Raw genomic sequence first — 25,335 nt, 5'->3', positions numbered from 1 at the left:
GCTAAAACTGGTTCATTTCCAAGCATTCATTAAATAATAATCTAATAATAGTTCTGGGCATCTAGGTCACAATCCGGACTTGGGTCTGCCTATTCGATGTATCAGACTCTTGCACAATGAATGAGGGCCATCAGTGTGTCAAAGTTAATTGAGTAATTGTAATTTAATTACTTTCAAATGACAGTAACTTTATTATATAATTGGGTTTTGGGAGAAAAATACTGTACAGTATCGTAGATCATGTAATAAAATAATCATACTTGCATAGGCAGGCTGGCAGCCATACTGAAGTGTGGCATGGACTGTAGATTGTAGCTGCAGGACAGAACTGAGTCAGACCTCCCCAACATCGATCCTGATGAGAAGGACACTAAAATACAAAATACCAGAGTGTAGAAAGAGGGGATCAGTAGAATTGTGGAGAATCTTGTCGCAAAACTAATTACACAACAGCCACACAAAAATAATATCTATATCTTTTGTACCCTGCAATTAACTGGTCCAATCCCGGGTGCACACACCTTTCGCACTAAATTAGCTGCGATAGGCTCTGGCTCAGGCTCAAATGCAACTCTAATGAGGAAAAAGTATAGACCCTTTCCAAAAAATAGAATATGATGGAAAGTTTTTTTTATTTCCATGATTCCATTCAAAAAATTAAACTTTCATAAGATTATAGATTCAGGGCCCACAATGTAAACAATTTCAAGTATTTGTTTGTTTGTTTTTACATAATTTGGGCTCCCAGCTCATAAAACCCACAAACTCAAGAATTCAAAAGATTTGAATACTGTGACAAAATCACCATGTACTTCTCAGTTTCTCAGGGGCAATAAGTATACCCACACCTGCTTGGCGCCTCCCATCGTGGGCAACTCCAGAGTGGAAGAGAGTCCAACCCCTCTCAAGAGGACTAGTACCAGAGCCCAAGCCGTGTGTGGAGGCGAGCCCGACTATATCAAGTCGGAACTTCTCAACCTCACACACCAACTCAGGCTCCTTCCCTGCCTTCGGCCACCGCCCAGTTCACACTGCACCCGACCCCTATGGCCCCTCCCACAAGTTGTGAGCCCATGGGAAGGGGGAGCCACGTTACCCTTTTGGGCTGTGCCCAGCCGAGCCCAGGCGCACACCTTCGAGCCCCACCTCTAGGCCTGGTTCCAGAGGGTGACCCGTGTCCGGGCAAGGGGAACCTACATCCATTGTGCAGCCTCACCTCACCTAATGTATTTAATATTTATGTGTTACCTTTACTTTTGATGATAGCATAAAACAGCAGATAGAGGTGAGGCGAGGCTGACAAAGACAGACTTACCATTAGGCAAACACAGGCAAATTAAGTCTGCAGTATCAACAAGTATGCTGAAATAGACTAGGTATTAATTTATGGATGACCAAAGGTACAAACCATCCATCCATTCATTTGCCGTACCGCTTATCCTCACTAGGGTCACGGGCGGGCTCGAGCCGATCCCAGCTATCTTCAGGCGAGAGGCGGGGTACACCCTGAACTGGTCGCCAGCCAATCGCAGGGCACATACAAACAAACAACCATTCACACTCACATTCACAGATTTAGAGTCTACAATTAACCTACAATGCATGTTTTTGGGATGTGGGAGAAAACCGGAGTACCTGGAGAAATCCCACGCAGGCACGGGGAGAACATACAAACTACACACAGGTAAGGCCGGATTTGAATAATCAAAACCAAGTCAACAAAAACACAGATCATGACAATGACACTATTTTGTAAGGCAAAATCAAACAAGGAGTAAACAAAACAAGGCAACTAAATATTGTCTATATTAGTACCTGGTGTAGTCGGTTGGGGTAAAGATTGGTAAACACTGGTGTTAAAACTGCCGCTGATTGGAACATGGTTGGACGAATTGGACACCTGACGGCGTTGATTTCTCAACTTTTCTTCTCTTCTCCACTTTGCTCTTCTGTTGGAAAACCAAACCTATAAATATCACAACAAAGAAAACCATGCTTAGTCCAACGTCAATAGAACTTCTCCAAGAAAATTGTCCAAACACAGTGTAACTCTTGAGTGGATTATAATGGGTTTACTATAAAACCTCAGATTGTTTTTTCCCCATAAAAATCAGATTTTCAATCTAATTAGATTTTTCCCCAATACTTGCACAAAAAGTGACATCAACATTTTTGCCTCTCACACATTCGATAAATCACTTCATTTTCAACTTGTAAATGGGCACCATGTATTTGGTAGTGCAGCAATTCCGTGATTGCCAACAAAATGACATTAACGTCAACATTTTTGCCTTTTTCACCCTTCGAAGATTTGCTTTATTGCTTATAAACAAGTATTGAAATTGTTTTATTTCCAGCTTTTCCTAGTATCAAATTGAATCCAATTGCATAGAAATAATGTTTTTTTCTTTTCAGATAATGTTGGGCAAAAGATATATTTTGTCATAACATGTATGTAAACACAATCTTTGAAAAATTTACATAAAATAAAATGAACCGCCAAACTGCATGGCTTGGTTGGTCCACGTCCATAGCGACACCGCACCCCCTCAAGCTCTCACACATGTTGATAAATCACTTCATTTTCAACTTGTAAATGGGCACCATGTATTTGGTAGTGTAGCAATTCTGTGATTGCCTGCCATCAGGCTCCTTTCGGAAAACAATTGTGCTCCTATACTACAAAGCGGAACTTCTGCAGCTATGAGCTCACCTCTCCGAAACTCGACCAGGGCATAAATTCACTGTGGATCCCGTGCATCTTCGGAAACAACAATACAAAACCAATAGGTTCTTTTTCTTCTCCTCCATTCAACATTCCACGAGGAACCCCACTAAATCATCTGATCCAGCTATGGTAGGTCGGCTAGTCTAGGTGCCCAACTTGATTATACTTGGTGACTCCTAAAGCAACTTTACATCATGCCTTGACAGTTTTGGACTCCAACAATGCCTCACATTTCCAACACATAATAAAGGCCATATCCTGGATCGCCTTTGCTGCGCTGGTGTTGTCCCATTTCACTTTATCACTGACGAACTTGCCATATCTGACCGCAAGCTGATAGTATTCAAAGACGAGGCTAATTCATCTTTAAATCGAGTCCCCCTCGCTTCATCTCCTTTCGGTATATCAAAAATATTATTTCTGCTTTCTTTTGCCCGTCTTGAAAATCAAATCCCCTAAAATCTAATCTAATAACTAAAATAAATCCACACTGAATTAACTTCTCTCCCACTACAATAATAATAACTTCTCAGTATTCTGGAAGCCCCTTGCCCCTGTAATTGTCACTTTTTCTCACGCTACCCAAATGTTGACCCCCAATTTATAGAATTTTAAAGCCCAAGGCTCGAATGCCTATATATTAAGCACACCTGAACATCCATAAAAACATATAGAGTGACCACATACACCTTGACAAAGACACCCTTGCTGCAGCCAAATCTGACTACTATGCCAACCTCATTAGATCAGGCGATGGAAACACCAAAATTCTGTTCTCCACTATCAGAACACAAGATTCTTTACCACAGACCATGTTTTCCACCATGTAATATAATAATTTCATGACATTCCTTAACAGCACAATTGAAACCATACTCCAAAACCTGCCCTGGGTCAACAACTTTCCAACACTCACGAGCACCGCCATCCTTGTCAACACCCTGATCACATCCCACCTGAATTTATGTAACTCTTCTTGCTGGTCTCCTACTCAAACTTTTACTTTTTCTGGACGTATTCAAAGGGGGAAGTGCTGGAAAAATTTAAGTTGATCAATTTGTCCTGCACTCCCTCTCTTTGGAATAGATAGACCCCATATTCAAAAACTTGCACTACAGTAGCTAATATAGTCAAACAGATGATTGAATGCAAGATCCTACTCCTCACCTTCAAGTCTCCCCAAGACCTGGCACCCCATAACCTGTCTGACCTCATCTATCCTTACATTCCATCCCGTACCCTCTGGTGTTTTTCCCTCTCCATGCTCCTCATGGTACAGCTAGCCTGTTTATCCTCTTTTGGCTCCATAGCTTTCAGCTGCGCAGCCCCTCATCAATGGAACTCATCACTAGGGTCGCGGGCGTGATGGAGCCTATCCCAGCTATCTTCACGCGAGAGGCAGGGTAAAGCCTGAACTGGTCGCCAGCCAATCGCAGGGCAATCAATGGAACTCTCTTCCACAATCACACATAAATACCGACTCATTCCAAAATGTTAAGTCATGACTAAAAACTCATCATTTCTATCTTGATAAACAACAATTTGAATGAGTTCTTCCTTCGGTAATGCATGACCTGTCCAAAAAAATTATTGGAAGGTTGTTGTGAAAAAAAATCCAATTTTAAAATAACTTAACAAGCAACCAGCAAACACAACTGTCTTTACCAAATTCCTGCCTCACACTTCACAGAGGAAACAAAATACTGTATGTTTTATCACAACACAGGCTCACATGCACTCACATTTGCAAACTTACAAGCACTAACCAGCAAGCATGTAAACCAAAACGCATACCTGTATCCGTGCCTCAGGTAGGTCTATTTTGTTGGCAAGACGTTCTCGGGCAAACACATCAGGATAGTGAGTTCTCTCAAATTCTGCAACAAAAACATTTCGTTCCTTATGAGTTAGGTTGATGGATATTTAATAGTTGTCATGAACGGAACAGAGGATAGGACCCAAAAATGCACAACTCCAAAACAAATGGACAGTTTCCAAAAAGAGAGGTTTAATAGACGGACATAGGTCGGTACACAGGCAGGCAATCCAAGAAAGGCAACAGTATCCAAAAACATGAGGCAAAGAGGCAAGGTCGATAATCTGAACAGGGTCAAGTCTTACTGTGAGTCTGTGACGTGGAAACAAGGAATGCTGGAACGCGACGACAAGGTACAACGAACTGGCAACGAGAGGGAATGAGACACGAGGTTAAATACAATAGGTAATTAGGGTGAACGAGGCGCAGGTGGTGAAGATGCTCACAGGAGCAAGTGTGTGTGAAACAGGGGGGAAGACAAAACCCGGAACACACACACGACAATAGTAGTGTTTAAAAAATGTATGAGACCCCCACCCAGTATCAGGTTTAGTGTCACAGCTGCCCTTAATTAACAGAATTGGAAATTACAAAAATCGTTATTTAAGTTTCTGTATTGGTAAAAAGACCAGTTTATTGAAAATCCATCCATCTATCCATCCATCCATTTTCTTCTGCTTTTCCGAGGTTGGGTCGTGGGGGCAGCAGCTTAAGCAGGGAAGCCCAGACTTCTCTCTCCCCAGCCACTTTGTCCAGCTCTTCCGGGGGGATCCTGAGGTCTTCCCAGGCCAGCCAGGAAACATCTCTCCAGCGTATTCGATGTCGTCCCAGGGGTCTCCTCCCAGTGGGACATGCCCAGAACACCTCACCAGGGAGGCGTCCGGGGGCAGGGGGGGAGGGCATCCTAAACAGATGCCCAAGACACTTCATCTGCAGAGGAGCAGCGGCTATACTCTGAGCCCCTCGCGGATAACCGAGTTTCTCACCCTATCTCGAAGTGAGAGCTCGGACACCCAGCGGAGGAAACTCATTTTGGCCGTTTGTATCCAGGATTTTGTTCTTTTGGTCACGACCCACAGCTTGTGATCATAGCTGAGGGTAGGAATGTAGATCGACCGGTAAATAGAGAGCTTCGCGTTTCGGCTTAGCTCCTTCTTCACCACAACGGGCCGATACAAAGGCCCCATCACTGCAGACGCTGCACCAATCTGCCAGTCCATCTCCCGTTACATTCTTCCCTCACTCGTGAACAAGACCCCAAGATATTTGAACTCCTCCACTTGGGGCAGGATCTCATCCCCGACCTGGAGAGGGCACTCCACCCTTTTCCGACTGAAGACCATGGTCTCAGATTTGGAGGTGCTAATTTTCATCCCAGCCGCTTCACACTCGGCTGGGAACCGCTCCAGTGAGAGTTGGAGATCACGGCTTGATGAAGTCAACAGAATCACATCATCTGCAAAAAGCAGAGATGCAATACTGAGGCCACCAAACCGGACCCCCTCTACGCCTTGGCTGCGCCTAGAAATTCTGTCCATAAAAGTTATGAACAGAATCGGTGACAAAGGGCAGCCTTAGCAGAGTCCAACCCTCACCGGAAACGAGTCCGACTTACTGCCAGTAATGTGGCCCAAACTCTGACACTGGTCGTAAAGGGACCGAACTGGAGGTTCGGTAGACCATACTCCCGAAGCACCCCGCACAGGACTCCCCGAGGGACATGGTCGAACGCCTTCTCCAAGTCCACAAAACACATGTAGATTGGTTGGGCGAACTCCCATGCACCCTCGAGGAAACTGCCGAGGGTGTAGAGCTGGTCCACTGTTCCAGGACGAAAACCACACTGGTCCTCCTGAATCTGAGATTCGACTTCCCGACGGACCCAACTCCCCAGCACCCCTGTATAAACCTTACCAGGGAGGCTGAGGAGTGTGATCCCCCTGTAGTTGGACCACACCCTCCGGTCCCCCTTCTTAAAAAAGCGGACCACCACCCCGGTCTGCCAATCCAGAGGCACTGTCCCCAATATCCATGCGATGTTGCAGAGGCGTCTCAGCCAGGACAGCCCTACAACATTCAAAGCCTTTCGGAACTCTGGGCGGATCGCATCCATCCCCATGGCCCTGCCACAGAGGAACCTTTTAACCACCTCGGTGACCTCAACCCCAGAGATAGGAGAGCCCGCCTCAGACTCTGCTCCCTCATGGGAAGACGTGTCGGTGGAATTGAGGTCAGTAGCGCCCCATCCCCAATATACACAGTGTTTATGCTGCACTGCTTCCTCGTCCTGAGATGCCGGATCGTGGACCAGAATTTCCTCGAAGCCTTCTGCAAGTCGTTCTCCATGGCCTCACCAAACTTCTCCCACGTTTTTGCCTCAGCGACCACAAAAGCGCATTCTGCTTGACTAGCCAGTACCCATCAGCTGCCTCCGGAGTCCTACAGGCCAAAAAGGCCCAATAGGACTTCTTCTTCAGTTCGATGGCATCCTTTACTGCTGGTGTCCACCAACGGGTTCGGGGATTGCCACCACGACAGGCACCGGCCACAGCTTCGGTCAGCTGCCTCGACAATGAAGGCACGGAACATGGTCCACTCAGACGCAATGTCCCCCGCCTCCCCCGGGATGTGGACAAAGTTCTGCCCGAGGTGGGAGTTAAAACTTCTGGCAGGGGATCCTGCCAGAGGTTCCCAGAAGACCCCACGTACGTTTGGGTATGCCAGGTTGGACCGGCATCTTCCCCCACCATCGGGGCCAACACACTACCAGGTGGTGATCGGTTGATAGTTCCAGCCCTCTCTTCACACGAGTTTCCGCAAGTCTGATGACACGACTACAAAGTCGATCATCGAACTGCGACCAATGGTGTCCTGGTGCTTTGTGCACGTGGACACCCTTATGTCTGAACATGGTGTCTGTTATGGACAATTCATGACGAGCACGGAAGTCCAATAACAGAACACCACTCGGCTTCTAATTGGGGGGGGGGTTCTTCCCAATCATGTCCTTCCAGGTCTCACTGTCATTGCTCACGTAAGCATTGAAGTCTCCCAGCAGAGTGAACCATCAGCAGCATTTACAATGAAAAGTGAGAACTTTCAACTTCGTCTGTAGTGCTGACTGTGAGCTGGTTTAACGCGCTGCACGGCTGACGTCACATACGTAAGTGCTTCTCCCCCTCTTCAATCATCCACAGCTTTTCTAGTTAAACAGTTGCATCATCTTGTCACCTTTTCTCGCACTTCGCATCAAAATTACGATGGTGGGAGTAATGGTGGTTGTGTATGTGTGTGAGTGCGTGTGTGCGTGTGTGTGTGTGTGTACAGTATGCCCCTAATATAAAACCGCCACTCCCTTTCACGTTTACATACACGCACGCACACACACACAAAGTTGCCTTCATGGACCACAATCGGCATCCATCCATCCATCCATCAGTAAGGAGTCTTTTGAAAATTGTACTGAGAATGGTGCGCTTGTTTACGTTTAAGTACTTCCTGTACTGTGTTGGCATGTCAAGTCCACACTAAGTATATTTCAGTTATTGCTTCATGTTGATGGCATCATTCCGTAACTTGTGTGGCGTACATAACCAAGTTATGGGTATGGTTAAGTTAATGCCTTTTTTGTACTGTGGATAAGTGATATTCCTGCCACTTGGCAGCTGATGAATGTAACTAAAAAGTTACTTTTTTCTAACTTAGTTACTTTTGAAATCACATAATCAGTAAAGTAACTAAATTACTTTTAAGCTCAAGTTATCAGTAAGGTAACTAAGTTACTTTTTCAAGGTAACTGTGGCAACACTGGAGACAAACTAAATCAAAAGCATTCATCCATTTTCTACACCGGTTATCCTCACTAGGGTGGCCCATCCCAGCTAACTGTGGGCAGGAGGCGGGGTACACCCTGAACTGGTTGCCAGCCAATCGCAGGGCACATATATACCAACAACCATTCGCACTCACATTCACACCTACGGACGATTTATATTCTCCAATGAACCTACCATGGATGTTTTTGGGATGTGGGAGGAAACCGGAGTACCCGGAGAAAACCCAAGCAGGCACGGGGAGAACATGCAAACTACACACAGGTAAGGCCGGATTTGAATAATCAAAACCAAGTCAACAAAAACACAGATCATGACAATGACACTATTTTGTAAGGCAAAATTTGTTGATTTGACTATTCGACTTTTACTGTTTCTGAGAAGCTATGATGTTACCAGTCAATCATCTTTCTGTTTATATCTTACATGAAATTGGGCCACAAGACCACAAGGTCATATCAGGTATGTGGGCATATTTGCTGAGTGATAAAATATTGTTTTACTGTATACACCGTCAATCTAAAGGACTCTGACAATTCTGCATGATGAAATGGATATGGGTAATTTTCATATAATTTGATCAATAATAGTAAAGACACTAATTTAATCATTTTATGCCACCTTGGTTTTATATGGGTAAATTGTATGGTGCTGAAAAAGCCACACCTAAAGTCCTTTTTTTCAAAAGGTTATTGGTGATTTAAAATTGTAGGCTTTTATAGTAAAGGCAATGCTTATTGACAGAGCAAATGGTGGTGGCTCATTGAAATATATTTATTTATGTAATGGTAAAGAGAAAAGTGCATAACGGTAAAGACATGAAGAGCTTCATAAAAATTGTGTGAGTTGCACGTTTTGCCCTTCAAACACTGATACAAGTGCATAGATGAGCCTAACTACTCATTAAACTCATTACGCTCTTGTATTTATACAATCATAATAACATTAAAGCCATGCAATAGTTCTGACACTTTCAAAAATTCATACAAATTATATCTCAGAAATTTAAAAAGAAATTTGGGATGTGGGAGGAAACCGCGGTAACCGAAGAAAACCCACGCAGGCATGGGGAGAACATGCAAACTCCACAAACCTCAGAACTGTGAGGCGGATGTGCTAACCAGTCTATCACCGTGCCGCCTGTCTGGAAGTTATTGATCAAATTATATGAATATGACCCATGTACTTGATCACACATATTCTCCGTGGTGTAGTCTAAGCAGCGTGGCGTATATGAAAGACTGCAATAATCATGTACTGTATCAAGTTTAATACATAGCGTAACTTGATGCATGCATTTAAACAGGTAAGAACTGCTGCAATAATAGATGCACACCTTTCTCAAGTGCGTCTATCTGGTCTTGGGTGAATGATGTTCTGTTTCTCTGCAGTTTCCTCTTCAGGTGAAGCCTCATTTGCGTCTCCTCTGAATCTTCACTGTTGGAACTAGCTGATATTGTGTTTTCCGCTCCTTCTGCTTGCGAACACATGTCTTCTGAAACCAAGAATATCAGTATCAGCAACTAGCATTGTGGTGCATACTAAGGAAAAAAAGTACACATTGCTAATCTATTTAAAATTTTTTCCTACAAAATATAAAATCAATGTCTGTCTATTTCCTCTTTTTTTCTGCAAGAAAACATTTTGTGATTCTGAACAAATTGAAGGTAGGTCAGCATCCCAAAAATTATTTTGTTTCACCTCAGAGGCTCCACTGTCCTCAAAAAAAAAGAAGTGTTATATATTTAGATTATTTTCAATAAAGATATTATGCAAGAGAGTGAGGAATAAGAGCACTTCAGCTGATCACCAGCATGTAATTTCGAAACAGATTGGAGCTTGACCTCAGTTCCCTGTGGAACCCATGTTATCTGTGGTTCTACCCTAATTATTCATTATTCCCAGCAGACAGAGAATGCAAAAGAGAATAAAGCCATTGCTCAGTGTCACAGTCAGTCATGCAGAAACAGACACAAATGGCACCAGACACCATCTAGTTTGTCCCCAATGCACACACGTGCACACAATGGCGCAAACCTACTATAGACTGATAACTTTATCCCACTGTTCTAATCCCAAAGTGCAGCTGGAGTAGGAGGAGCAGCAGCAGCAGGCTATGAGCCTGCTCCCACAGCAATTTGGCCTCTTTGGAGGAAGCAAAGGATACAAGTTCCAACATGTCTGTGATATATATATATATATATATATATATATATATATATATATATATATATATATATCTTTTAGACTTAAACATTTTTAGGTAAAATTTTATGCATTTAATTGAATATAATCAAGTAGGCCTACATATTTAAGCAAAGTGTTAAATGTTCAAACTGCATAATGCGACCTGTTATAATATGAAATATAAGCTTTTTAGGAATAAAATGGCTGCCTCATTTTTGATGAAAATTTAGGCCTTCATGTCATGCACGACTCCAAAACAAATGGACAGTTTAAAAAAAGAGAGGTTTAATATACGGGCAGAGGTCGGTACACAGGCAGGCAATCCGCATAGGCAACAGTATCCAAAAAACGTGAGGCAAAAAGGCAAGGTCAATAATCAGAACAGGGTCTAGTCTTACTATGAGTCAGTGACGTGGAAACAAAGAATGCTGGAACGTTACAACAAGGTACAACGAACTGGTGACCAGAAAGAATGAGACACGAGGTTAAATGCAAGGGGTAATTAGGGTGAACGAGGCACAGGTGGGGAAGATGCTCTCAGGAACAGGTGTGTACGAGACAGGGGGAAGACAACAACCATAACACACACCCATGACAGTACCCCCCCCCCACCTCGCCCCCCCCCTCCCTCCTTAACGGTCGGCCCCAGACGGCCTCGGAGGCCCAGGATGCGCAATGTGGAAGTCCCGAATGAGCGAGTCATCAACAATAAACTCAGACGGCACGCATGAATGTTCCTCAGGCCCGTAGCCCTCCCAGTCCACCAGATATTGAAACCCCCTCCCCCTCCGACGAGACGACAAAAGCCGCCTCACTGTGAAGACAGGGCCTCCGTCCACGAAATGGGGGGGGAGTAGGGGGCCTGGAAGGCAGGACCAGAGGGGACTCCCGAGCGGGCTTGAGCAGGCTGACGTGAAATGCAGGGTGGATCCGCATCGACCTTGGGAGCCTAAGCTTCACGGTGACAGGGTTGATGACCTTTGTGGCGGGGAAGGGTCCAACGAACTTGGGAGTGAGCTTCCGGAACTCCACCCGGAGTGGAATATGCTTGGTGGAGAGCCAAACTCGCTGACCCACTTTGTAGTTTGGGGCCAGTGTCCTCCTACGGTCAGCTGCGGTCTTGTAGGACCGTCCTTGGCGTAGCAGCATTTGGCGGGTTCGCTCCCAGGTCCTCCTTCTGCGTCTCACCAAGGTCAATGCAGATGGAACCGTGGGTTCTGGGGCTATGGCAGGAAACAGAGATGGTTGGTAACCATGCACAATGTGAAACGGCGATAGACCAGTGGATGCAGAGGGGAGGGAATTGTTAGAGAACTCAACCCAAACCAGCTTCCGAGTCCAGGATTGTGGCTCCTGTGAAGCCAGACATCGGAGCCCAGTCTCCAGGTACTGGTTCAGCCTCTCAGTTTGTCCGTTGGTTTCAGGATGAAACCCCGAAGACAGACTGATGCTAACACCTATTAGATTGCCAAACTCCTTCCAAAATCGTGAAACAAATTGGTGGCCCCTATCCGATACCATATTCTTGGGAAAACCATGAAACTTGAATACATAGTTTATCATCAACTCGGCAGTTTCTTTAGCTGAGGGGAGTTTCGGAAGTGCAATGAAGTGTGCATCTTAGAGAACCTGTCAACAACTGTGAGAATGGTGGTATTTCCTTTAGAGGCCGGTAATGCTGTCACAAAGTCTACGGAAATGTCTGACCAAGGACGTTGTGGTATTGGCAGGGGTCGCAACTCCCCAGAAGGACGCTGACGAGAGGGCTTGTTAGCAGCGCATACCTGGCAAGCATTGACATAATGGATAACATCTCGTTTAACATTAGGCCACCAAAAGCGCTGTTCGACCACAGATTGCGTTTTGGCAATGCCTGGGTGACATACAGATCGGTTAGTGTGAGCCCAGTGGATGACTCTTCCCCTTAAGGTCAGGAGCACATAAAGCCTGTTTTCAGGGCAATCTTCGGGGCTAAGAGTGTTCTTCAGAGCTTATTTTACCGTCCCAAACAAAAGCAGAAATTAAACATGACTTGGGCAAAATGGTTTTAGGGTCGGACAAATAATTCTCTAGGCAGAAAATACGCAATAAAGCATCTGGCTGACCATTTTTAGAACCACGTCGGTGGGATAACGTGAAATTAAATCTTGTGAAGAATAGAGCCCATCTAGCCTGCCTAGCATTTAATATTTTAGCAGACTAGAGATACTCAAAGTTCTTGTGATCCGTCCATACTAAAAACGGAATCTGAGCCCCTTCTAGCCAGTGCCTCCACTCACCAAAGCCACCTTGACAGCCAGCAGTTCACGGTCACCTACGTCGTAATTTCTCTCGGCTGGGGTCAGTCTTTTGGAGAGATAAGCACAAGACTTACCATCCTTGAGACATTTCTGGGAGAGCACTGCTCCTATTCCGGCATCAGACACATCAAGTTCTACAACAAACTGCTGTTTGGGATCTGGCAAAGTGAGGACGGGAGCGGAGGTAAAGCTCGATTTTAGTTTCTGAAAAGCTGACTGACAAAACGGGTTACACACGAAGGGCCTGTGTGACGAGGTAAATTCATGCAAAGGCGAGGCTATTAAACAGACATTTCTAATGAACTTTCTGTAGAAATTTGCGAACCCTAAGAACCTTTGTACTTGCGTGACATGGGAGTGGGCCAATTAGTCATGGCATCAACTTTGCAAGGGTTCATTTTGATTTCACCTTGAGCCAGCACGAACCCCAGAAAAGAAACGGACGCCTTGTGGAACTCACATTTCTCAGCCTTGACATATAGTTCATTCTGCAGTAACTGCTGCAACACAGAGCGGACATAAATGATGTGAGTCTCCTCATCCGGGGAGAATATCAAAATATCGTCCAAATAGACAAAAACGTACTCATTCAACATGTCACGCAAGACATCATTGACAAAGCTGGACCGTTAGTTAGTCCAAAAGGCATTACCAAATACTCATAATGTCCCGTTGGTGTGTTGAATGCTGTTTTCCATTCATCCCCCTCCCTTATCCTGACTAGATGATACGCATTTCTCAAGTCCAGTTTGGTGAAAACCTTGGCTCCCTCCAGGAACTCAAAGGCGGTGGAGGTGAGAGGAAGAGGGTACCTGTTTTTCACAGTTATTTCATTGAGACCCCGGTAATCGATACAGGGTCGCAGGGTCTTGTCCTTCTTGTTCACAAAGAAAAATCCTGCTCCCGCTGTAACCACTGTACCCAGAGTGTACCGCAAGATGGGCGAATGAGCCCGGCTGCCAGTGATTCATCCACATACTCCTTCATAGCCTTGTGTTCCGGCGCTGAAAGAGAGAACAACCTCCCCCGTGGAGGTGTGGTTCCAGGCAGCAAGTCAACTGCACAGTCATAAGGTCTGTGGGGTGGAAGGGATTTGGCTTTGGACTTGGAGAAAAGTTATTTAATGTAATGTAACAGGTGGGCACTTGAGACAAGTCAGGATCCCCAGATGGGGTCTGTGGAATATCATTTGAAACATAACCCTGAAGATTACATGGAGGCTTGAAACAGTTCTGGGTGCAATTGCTGCCCCATGACATAACATGCCCAGAGGACCAGTCAATGTGGGGGTTATGTAATTTCAACCAAGGGTTCCCTAAAATAAGGTCATAATTCTTAGCAACAAAAACATTAAAACTAATGTGTTCCGAGTGAGAATCAGGAAATGTTCATATGAGTGTTTGGGTGCGTTGAGTAATCTTGCCTATAAAACTGCCGTCAGCAGCATAAGCGTTGCAGTGGCGTCTTACTTGAATGGTTCTAAGGTGCATACGTCTAACGAGGAGGGAGTTGCGTAAATTAGCGTCAGAACCAGAGTCAATAAATACAGATGTATGAATATCTTGATCAGGAGAGCATAGTGTTACTTTAGGAAGAACCTGGGTAGGGTCTTCCTTAATGATATTTAGACTCACCGCTCCCGTGCCCTTGCTACCGTCACCTTGACGTGACAGTTGCTCATGGAATGACCCAACTGCCCGCAGTAGAATCACCACCCTTCCCTCAGACGGCATTGACATTCCTCAGGGGAGAGACGGAACCTGCGCAGTTGCTTGGGTTCAACCGTGGTGACGCTAGCCAGTGGATTGAGACTGGCAACAGGGGATCTGCCTTGGTTTGGCTAGTCACCGAGGCTCGTCCTCCAAGTGCGCGGTGGCGCATCCTTCTGCCGATCTCCGTCCAGCTCGCGATCCAAAAGCCTTTTGTCGATGTTTATGGCGAGAGCGATGAGAGTGTCCAAGTCGGTTGACAGGTCTAGCAGGACCAAATGATCCTGCTAGTCCTTGATAGATAGTCCTTGAAAAAATGTATCGAGTAGTGTCCTGTTATTCCACTGACTCTCAGCTGCTAGAATGCGAAACTCAATCGGGTGCTGAACCATATTCATTAGCACTTCAAACTGTGAGGCCACCTGTCTCATCATATTGTCCTGATGCTCTGACAGTCCCTTTAGATGAAGGTGGAGGGCAGCAAGCTGCTCATCCTGCTTCGAGATGCATTGACCCTGCACTTGAAGGGCTTTGCCCACCGGGTCTGAGTCTGCTGGGTCCATGTTATGCCCAGTTCGTTCTGTCATGAACGGAACAAAGGACAGGACACAAAATGGATGACTCCAATTCAAATGGACAGTTTCAAAAAGAGAGGTTTAATATACGGGCAGAGGTCGGTACAGAGGCAGGCAATCCGCAAAGGCAACAGTATCTAAAAAACGTGAGGCAAAAAGGCAAGGTCAATAATCAAAACAGGGTCTTGTCTTACTATGAGTCGGTGACGTGGAAACAAGGAATGCTGGAACGTGACGACAAGGTACAACGAACTGGCGACCAGAAAGAATGAGACACGAGGTTAAATGCAAGGGGTAATTAGGGTAAACAAGGCACAGGTGGGGAAGATGCTCTCAGGAGCAGGTGTGTACGAGACAGAGGGAAGACACAACTGGAACACACACCCATGACACTACAATGCTTACTGTATTTTAATGTTGCTCCTTATTGTGGTACTTGAAGAGTGAAGTATATTTTGAGGTGGTACTTGGTGTAAGAATTTTAAGAAACACAGCTATATTCATTATTGTCATTGTAGGGTGCAGTGGTGTAGAACTGTTCTACATCATAATGATTTCTGCTGCTTATATTTTGACTCTCATGTAGTTAATTGAGGTAACGTAAATAATGTTAGTATGAAGATGCATTCCAGTTGTACACTACGGCAAACTACAACCACAATAATAAACACTTTTTAAAATAAATACCTCTCAGAGAATGCCAATCAAAGCAACATTATTACCGTTGTAAAGGCAAACTATTTGATACAGCTCTTGCATTGGATATCATTGTCATATTGTGTAACTAGTTGGATTTTCCAAGGCTGGCAGGTATATAGTGGGGTTTTTAGTGCTCATTAGGAAAATGACCGATATTTTGTCTTTGATTAGTTTAACCTACACCTATACTTGTACTATCAGACCTTAAATTTCGGTAAATCAAATCATGTGAACAGATTTACAAAATTTACATTTTTGATTTTTATTACATTTCATTCATCGACACACCCAGCCGTTCATGGAGGGACATTAACCGGTCAATTCATAATTGGGCATTCGGAATTATATCTTGGTCAAGGATACTTAAACATGAATATCCCATCAAAATGCTTTCCTGTTTGTATTTTCTGTCTGTGATGCTTTCTTGTGCGCCAATATCAATGATAAGCTACCATTCTTACCCTGCTTTGCACTTTTAGCGGCTGGAGTGGTAATTACAGTATCAATGCAAGCTTGTGAGAAGTATGAGTCATTTCTTACCTGTGATACTGAGTGTCGACCCAGGGTACCACCCAGTGCGGCCCCCCCAAGTGGCTTGTCCATTGAGCATCTTTAGCTTTTCAAACACCCCCTCGTTTACTATTTGCAGCTTATCACTGGCCAGGTTCCTGAGTACTCGATTTATTGAGGAAACCTGATGAAAAAGACAAAATTATTACATTAATAATGACCACTATTGTGCTCTACATTTTGACATATCTGGATTAACAAACAAAAGCTGAGGCAGTAAAAAATGCAATTATCGTAACATTGCACTGTATTATAATATACTACAGTACTGTTGCATGAGTAGTTAGCCGAGGTTTACGTTAAAATATAGTCTTGAGTCAAGGCAAATCCTAATTTGCAACAGTATTCTGGTATATATTCATAAAATATAAATAATATATACTGTATACATAAAATATATCTGCCATTGGTATACAAAAGTAGCACTGTGTAATGATCAACCCTAGTCTAGCCACAACACGGGCCAATTCAAGGTACTGTAATGCAAAGCAGTGTTAAACAGTATAATTTATTTGTGTAGCACTTCTCACAGACTGCTTTGCATGGTAAACATACAGAGTCACACATTATACAGTTAACAATCAAGTCCCACTGGAATGTCTGCAGCTTTTTAAAAATGTCGACAAAAGAGGCAGCTATTAGCTCAAATGGAAGGTAAGTCACTTTTAATTTATATGAATATAATAAATATTGAAATAAATATTTAAGTTTGATTAGCTCTGCCTGTCATTAACAATGTGGAAAAAGCAAAACCTTACACTAGGTATATTGTCGTTAGTGCAGGCTTCCTCTGCCAAGAGCCTGTCTCTGATCTCCCAGGCAAAGATAGATGGACACTCTCTCTTGTACAGAGCAATTTTGCCTACAACTTCTGGAGTGGCCACCCTGGGTTTACTTCCTCCAATTGCCCGAGGACGAATAGAACCTGTCTCGTAATACCGGCCCAAGATCTTACTCACACAGCCATTAGATACCTGGATAAGATAAAAGTATAACACATAAAATGTTTGCTGAATAAAAATGTTTAAAAACTACTAAGTGAATAAAGAGCCAATTTGTTGCCTTATAAGCAACAGAAAGTGGACACGAGATTCATGTAAAATAGTATGACAAAAACACATTTATAGTATGTTTATTTCAGTGCAACCTGTGAAACAAAATAAGATGCTTTAGTAATTAGCACGTTATACATTACACAGGCTGTAACCACTGTACCCAGAGTGTACCTGCAAAATTCTGGATATGTCACATGGTCGAGCTCCATTGTGGGCCAGCTCCACTATCTTCTGCCTGGTGGAATCAGGCAAAGGTCTCCCATTCACAAACACACCTCCAAGCTGGTTTACTCCACTGTGACCTACACTCACAAAAAAAGACTAAATTTACAGGCGCAAAAGCTTGATGATAGTGACTTGTCTAACTACATTGAGCTGGTTTGCCACGATTGACCACACAGATGCAAAACATCAGAATCAGAATCATCTTTATTTGCCGAAAAACACACAGAAATTTGTCTCCGGTAGTTGGAACCGCTCTAGTACGACAACAGACAGTCAATTGACAGAGAACACTTTTGAGACATGAAAACATTGACAAAAAACAGTCCCTGAGCAATAAAGGGTTGCTAGTTACCTGGTAATGCTGGTACATTTTTTTTTTTTTTTTGACAATTGTGCAAAAAGATGCAGAGTCCTCTAGCACTTAGAGCAGTTTGAATGACTAATATAGCAATAGTGACCATTGTGCAAAGGGTGCCGAGACTTCAAGTACCGACAATCTTATCAGCAGTTTTGATTGTCCGTTGCAGTCGGAGTTTGTCCTTTTCTGTAGCAGCACCAAATAGGACTGTGATGGAAGAACACAGGACTGATTCGATGATCGCTGTGTAGAAATGCCTCAGCAGCTCTTGTGGCAGGCCGTGCTTTCTCAGAGGCCGCAGGAAGTACATCCTCTGCTGGGCCTTTTTGAGGACGGAGCTGATGTTGATCGCCCACTTCAGGTCCTGAGACCTGAAGCTGTAAATCCACTGGCAGATGGCAGGCGAGACGCTGAGCTGGAGAAGCTTGGAGGAGAGGAGTTCGGGGATGATGGTATTGAACGCTGAGCTGAAGTCCACAAACAGGATCCTCGCGTAGGTCCCTGCAGGGTCGAGGTGTTCAAGGATGAAGTACTGGCCCATGTTGACTGCATTATCCGCAGATCTGTTTGCTCGGTAGGCAAACTGCAGGGGGTCCAGCAGGGGAGCTGTGACGCTCTTGAGGTGGTCCAGTACAAGACGTTCAAAGGACTTCATGACCACAGATGTCAAGGTGACAGGCTTGTAGTCATTTGGACCCGAGATTGTTTGTTGGTTTCGGAGACTGAGCGATAGGGGTACGAGATTGAGCTCTGTACATTCTCGCTTGAACCGAAGCCGCTTCCCGAGACAAAGGTGCACAAGCTTGGTTTTAACATATGCCTTCCTGATCTCCCTGAAAGCTTTTGAGGACACTTGGTTCTGCAACTCAAGCCCGTCACGTTCCCAAGCGGTGGCCCTTGGAATGCCACAGGTCAACGGGCCTGAGGCTTACCTTGGCGATGGTGCATTCGGGGTTCCGTTTCAGCCGAATAACAAGCTATAGACTTGCGACCAATTTGGCTAAAAGCTGGGCTCCCCCGCATCATGTGGGATGAGTTTTAGCCCTGTGGTCGCAAAGGAAGTACCCCAAAATTCATGTTCAGTTCATACGTGCTTGCCCTGTTACAATAAATGGAGGATGTGTACACAACTGTATGCGGGGGTGCTGCTCAGCTGGATGACAAGCTTGAGACGTCTCTACTTGGCTGAAAGCTGATATCCCCTACATTGTGAGTAACAGTTTTTAGCCATGTACTCCAAAAGGAAGTGCCCCAAAACCTCTCCAGAAGTCACGGGTCATGCAAAGGAAGTGTGAATGTGTTCGCAAGTGTATTCGGGGATGCTGCTCGTCCGTATAACAAGGAGGAGCCCGCGTTTGTGTTGCTATGGCCTCCCGTTGCGGGGTTATTAACGTTAACAAGGCAGACTGCCAACACTAAAGGGTTCTTTATACTCATGCGGGCGGCGACCGCGCTGACGTCATTGCAGCTATCCCACGCGCAATTGCCTTTGCCTGTTTGGAAAATGTGCTGCCGTTCTCCTTCAAGTCGGGGGTGTCGCTACGGCTGGTGTTGGCTAGGACACCGCAGGGTGGAGTTTCCTCTGCATCTTATGGCCAATTCCAGAAGACGTTTTTACTTACCGGAACAAGGAACAAAGCAACAACAATGGCGACCGTGGAACAGTGCCTGCTTGAACAAATGGACCTAAATGACCAGATGATGTGTTTAATTATATTGCAAAATCGATCAAGAAGGCGACGGCGTAGGTGGTATGTGTGGCCACTAATTGAAAGTCGGGATGGCGGTATTGAGGAACCAAGGGGAAAGCTGGGAACGTCATCACAGCATGTGACTAAAACGGACCAATCACAAGACATGAACTCCGTGGCATTCTGCGCGCAGCGACAATTTGTGCCGTGTGCGCGTCAAGTGTCGGGCCAATGCGTCAGTAACGTGATGCAATGTGGGCGCTGTCGCCCGCTCGAGCGCGGGACACCAGAGGTAATCTTCCGTTCGGCTGACTGAGGGCTTCGAGAGAAGAGCGCATTTCTGTTGCTACAGCATTCCAATGTGGTGTTATTATCATTAACAAGGCAGCTTGCCAATGCCAGAGGCTGACAGGCTTGAGGCTTATCTCAATGATAGTTTATTCAGGGGTACTGTTCGGCCATACGATGGGCTACAGACTTCAAACCACCTTTGGCTGAAAGTTGGCCGTATGTAATAAGTTTCAACCCTGTAGATCAAAAGAAAGTTATCGGTGACAAAGTACAGCCTTGACACAGTCTAACCCTCACTGGGAACTAATCTGACTTACTGCTGGTAATGCGAACCAGCCTCTGCCACTGGTCATACAGGGACCAAACAGCCCTGATTCAGGGTTCTGGTACTCCATACTCCAGGAACACCCCCCAAAAGATCCCCCGAGGGACACGATCGAACACCTTCTCCAAGTCCACAAAGCACATGCAGTCTGATTGGGTGAACTCTCATGGACCCTCGAGGACCCTGCTGAGGTTGGAGGGCTGGTCCACTGTTGCACGGCCAGGGCGAAAACCGCACGCTCCTCCTGAATCTGAGATTCGACTTCCAAACGGACCCTCCTCTCCAGAAACCCTGAATAAACTTTACCAGGGAGGCTGAGGAGTGTGATCCCCCTATAGCTAGAAGACACCCTCTTTTTAAGAAGGGGGAACCCTTCTTAATACCTCCCCCGGTGTGCCAACCAGAGGCACTGTCCCCGTTGTCCATGCGATGTTGCAGAGGCATGTCAGCCAAGACAGCCCCACAACATCCAGAGCCTTTAGGAACATCCACCTCTGGCGACCTGCAACCGAGGAGCTTTTTAACCACCTCAGTGACTTCAACCCCAGAGATGGAAGAATCTGTCTCATAGTCCCCAGACTTTGCTTCTTAAAAGAAGAAAGCGTGTCGGTGGAATTGAGGAGGTCTTCGAAGTATTCATCCCATTGACTCACAACGTACTGAGTTGAGATCAGCAGCACCTCGTCCGCACTATACACAGTGTTGACGGCGCACTGCTTCCCCCTCCTGAGACATGAGGCAGCAGAATTTCCTTAAAGACATCCTCAAGTCGTTCTCCATGGCCTCCTTAAACTCCTCCCATGCCCGAGTTTTTGCCTCAGTGATCACCAAAGCTGCATTCCACTTGGCCAGCTGGTACCCATCAGCTGCTTCCGGAGTACCACAGGCCAAAAAGGCCAGATAGGACTCCTTCTTCAGCATCCCTTAGCATCGATGTCTACCAATGGGTTCGGGGGTGGGTGCCTGTCGTGGTGGCAATCCCCACAGCCACAGCTCCGGTCAGCCACGGAATATGGTCCACTGGGACTCAATGTCCCCCGCCTCCCTCAGGATGTGGTTAAAGTTCTGCCTGAGGTGGGGTTGAAATTACTTCTGAAAGGGGACTCTTCCAGACACTACGTTTGGGTCTGCCAGGTCGGACTGCCATCTTCCCCCACCCTCGGAACCAACACCCTACCAGGTGGTGATCAGTGGACAGCTCCGCCCAACTCTTCACCCGAGTGTCTAAAACATGCGGCTGCAAGTCCGATCACACGACCAAAATGTCGATCATCGAACTGCGGCGTAGGGTGTCCTGGTGCCAAGTGCAGGTATGGACACCTTATGTTTGACATCATGGTGTTTGTTATGGACAGTCCGTGAAAAGCACGGAAGTCTAATAACAAAAAACTACTTGGGTTCTGATCGGGTAGGAATGTTCCACACGTGGTGAGCCCATGGGAAGGGGGACCCACGACCTTCCTGGAGCAGCATGACAATGACAACGCTGACTTTTCAGAGACCATGTGTCACCTTTGATTCGGGTATGGTGTCTTTGTTTGGCCCAGTTCCCATTCGCCCCGGAGTGAAATTCCGCTGTTTTGCTATGAACAAGATCCTATTTGGCCAGCGTGTATATGTTGGGAAGGTCCCAAAATCTTATTGCCAATCTCTATCTGTACCATGCACAACCTTTGTCTCTAACTCCTCTCTGAACAATTCCCAAACTCTTCTCGGTACTACCTGTCTTCCCTATATGTCAGCACTTGACCGGTTGGAAAGCAACCGCAACAACATCCAGTGACAGCAGTGCCCCATGTCTCAGTTCGCAGGACGGCTAATGCACATCTTCCAGGGGTGGTGAACTTGAAAAATGCAGCGCACTACAGAGCAAAAGGCTGCTCAGGGAAAACTCGAGTGCAGTGTGTTACATGCAAGGTGTTCCTCTGCTCATAGGCAGATCGCAACTGTTACACAGCCTTTCACACATAGCTGTAAAGATGTTTCCATGGAGAAAAAAAGTTTGAAGTCATAGTTTGGGAGTCTAAGTATAATGTTTTATGTATCATGACATGTTCAGAAGAATGCTGCTGTGTTCAGGCACCCAAAAAAGAGTTTTGCACATAATTTTTTGGCCAAAATCAGGTTTTTAAGTATTTAAGTTAAGCTTTGGTAACAAAACAAAGCAAAAGCAATTCATGACATCAAAATGGAAACCTAATTAAATATTTTAAAACAGATAGGTTTGTCACTATACAGCACACAAATTTGCCGAGAGCACTACAGCAAGAAATGTAGTTGGTAGCGTTCTTTAAGTCTTGCCAACGTTTACTTGCTTTGTCATATGTTACGTGTTTGCTACATGACTCGGCGAGGGTTTTCTGAGTGTGTTGTGCAGATTTACTTATCTTTTTTTTATCGGTAGTTGTACTTGTGGAGTCGCAAAGTGTTACGTATTCCTCAGAGGGTTACTTACTTACTTACTTACTATATAAATAAAGTTATATAAATAAATATAATAAATAATAAAGTTACTTTCTAAATAAAAAAGTATCCCTCCATGAGTATGGCTGGATGGATACTTTATTCATCCCGTGAGGGAAATTAGATTTACTAGCTTAATAATAAAGTTTTCAAACCTTTCCACATGACTCGGTTTTTCCAACAAAGAATGAAATGTAAAAAAAAAAAAAAGATCAAGCGTTACACAAGTACGCGCAAGCAAACATACTCAGAATTTTGAAGCAATGTCGATATGTGACGGTCATGACCGGGGAATCTTTTTATTTTATTCCCAGTGACAAGTTTAGCAGTTGGTATTGGTAATACGGTGCAGTGTTTAAATAAGTAAAGTCATGGGCGATCGGTGGCGGGATAGTCAAAGCAAACAGTTGCGGCAAGTAAGGCCATGCTAGCTATTTCGCACACCCCTAGTAACACATCTGAAAAATGTGGTTATTTATTTAAATAATTTAAAAAAAACAAAATGTTAAATATTGCAATAATATTGATATTGCAACATTCACGACCCATATCGCATATTGGATGTTTTTCCAATATCGTGCAGCCCTACAAAATAGTACTTAAATGAATTGCTCGAAGCTGATCTTTTTCTCCCTTATTGACAAATATTTATCTTCATCACTAAAACTTTTTGGATAAAGCTGTCAGTCTGGAGAGTTTCTTGATAGTAACTTCGGCCTGAAGGAACCAGTCGATTCCCGAAACTGTCAGAATATACTGCAGCTAAGACATCATCTGAACTGTGGGAACATCACCATCAAGCATATAATGAACAGCAAACAGATATTAATTCTGCTGCAGATTCCCTTAGTCAGATGTTGAATTTCAATGTCAGGTGCTCACATTTTTGCATTCTACGTGGTTTATCTCATTTAATTAGGTCTGACAACATTCGTTGGGGAAACTTACCGGTAGTTTTGATGGCATTGATGGATAAAATTAAACACTTGATAAAATGAATGACTGATCTCCAGTGCAGATGTATTTTTTTCTCTTTCTTCAGAACCCTCAAAGAGAAGAACCTGGTCTGTAAGAGAAGTAAATCTGTGCAGTTGAAAAACGTTATGTGATTTCATATTATCTGGAAAAGTACCAGGGAAGGCTAATTGTGACGCCTGCATATCAACTTCATTGGATGACCTGCTGAATCGAAGCTGGAGCGCAGTTAAGTCTTATATAAAGTATTGCAACTGAACAACCATTCAGTGGGAAAGTGCAAGGGCGGAGTCAGTTGGAGGATTCCTTATTATTTTGAACAGTGGGCAGTATTTGTCGTTTTGAGGAAACTATTGAATTTCACTAGTCATCCAGTAGCGGTTCCTGCTTCGTCCGTTTCCAGTTTCAGATTGTTCTTCTCACTGAGACATCATGAAAGGATTCCTACCTTTCTGTTTGCTTCTTCTGGTCTCTGTCGTAATGTCCTATCACCCACAGACTCAGATTTATCCCTTTGACCACTGCAAAAACGCAAAATCCTATCTCGGGAATTTGTCCTATTTCTAGTGAAAACATCTTATTGTGCTTTTTTAAAGACAGTTTTGACTGAAATTTATCAACTTAATTCACACTAGTTCAATTGGCAGATTTATTTTACTTACTTTAGGGACAAAAAAGAAAAAAATGCCAGTATTCGACTTGATATTAAGATTCTTAAAATAAGATCTTGTATCTTAATATTTTGAAAGAAAATTCAAAACAGTCTTAAAATAAGTACAGTAAGATGTTTTCACTAAAAATAAGATAAATTCACTTGTAAGATTTCATGTTTTTGCAGTGAATGTGCTCGCTCCATTTTGTTTCTGACAAGCACAAGCAAGACCTGCTCACGTTATGTTAAAGAGCAAAGACAAAGAATGTTTAAAATAAATATTTTGTGGAAAATATCATTTTTGTTTTGTTTCTCCAGTTTGGACTGTAGGTCTACATGCATTTTTTTTCTCAGTAACATCAGCTATTGCTATACCTAATCTAGTCTGTAAAACACCTGCTGTTGCCTGGTGATTTAGACTATCTGGTAAAAAGACAGACTAAATCATCATTAATCTATTTATCTATAAAGCTAGACTGGAGATAACATTATTCTGAGGTAGAGCTGACATCTCTCATGTCCAGGTAAAGCTGCTTTTTGTAATACATCAAATATTTATATTTGATCAGTTATAAGTTTATATACAAATATATTGACTATGAAGTTGCTGTGTGTTAAAGACAAATTAGCCTTGTCAATGTGAGCTGTTTACTGCTTCGTTGCGCTTATGTTACCGTCTCAGGCAAGTGAGATCTATCTAACAGTGATGTTACATATACTGTAATGACCGGTCGCCATGGGCATCACAATTTCAGGAAATGTTATGTCACGCGTTTTAATATTGGAAGTGATTTTCATCTTGGTGGCACGTTGGATGACTGGTTGGCACATCGGATGACTGGTTGGCACATCTGCCTCACAGTTCTGAGGACGAGAGTTTGAA

The 25,335-nt window shown here is 44.3% G+C and overlaps 1 protein-coding gene across 4 annotated transcripts in view; it reads right to left on the bottom strand.

The window, feature by feature from the left end:
• Positions 1–25,335, bottom strand: part of LOC133478602 (paired box protein Pax-6-like) — a 49,071-nt gene that overhangs the window by 5,268 nt on the left and 18,468 nt on the right. For 2 of the 4 annotated variants that reach the window (XM_061774838.1, XM_061774836.1), the window contains exons 4-10: positions 17,644–17,774; positions 17,176–17,391; positions 16,388–16,541; positions 9,714–9,872; positions 4,523–4,605; positions 1,816–1,966; positions 261–370 (exon numbers count right to left, since the gene is read on the bottom strand). In XM_061774838.1, the coding sequence (XP_061630822.1) occupies positions 261–370; positions 1,816–1,966; positions 4,523–4,605; positions 9,714–9,872; positions 16,388–16,541; positions 17,176–17,391; positions 17,644–17,774 (1,004 nt within the window). The remainder of the gene's footprint in view (positions 1–260; positions 371–1,815; positions 1,967–4,522; positions 4,606–9,713; positions 9,873–16,387; positions 16,542–17,175; positions 17,392–17,643; positions 17,775–25,335) is intronic. The other 2 variants (XM_061774837.1, XM_061774839.1) reach the window with 2 other exon arrangements.

Source organism: Phyllopteryx taeniolatus, chromosome 5 (assembly GCF_024500385.1).
Source record: "Phyllopteryx taeniolatus isolate TA_2022b chromosome 5, UOR_Ptae_1.2, whole genome shotgun sequence".
Lineage (NCBI taxonomy): Eukaryota > Metazoa > Chordata > Actinopteri > Syngnathiformes > Syngnathidae > Phyllopteryx > Phyllopteryx taeniolatus.
Note: the sequence above shows the minus strand (reverse complement) of the source record. Positions and strands in the feature narration are given on the sequence as shown.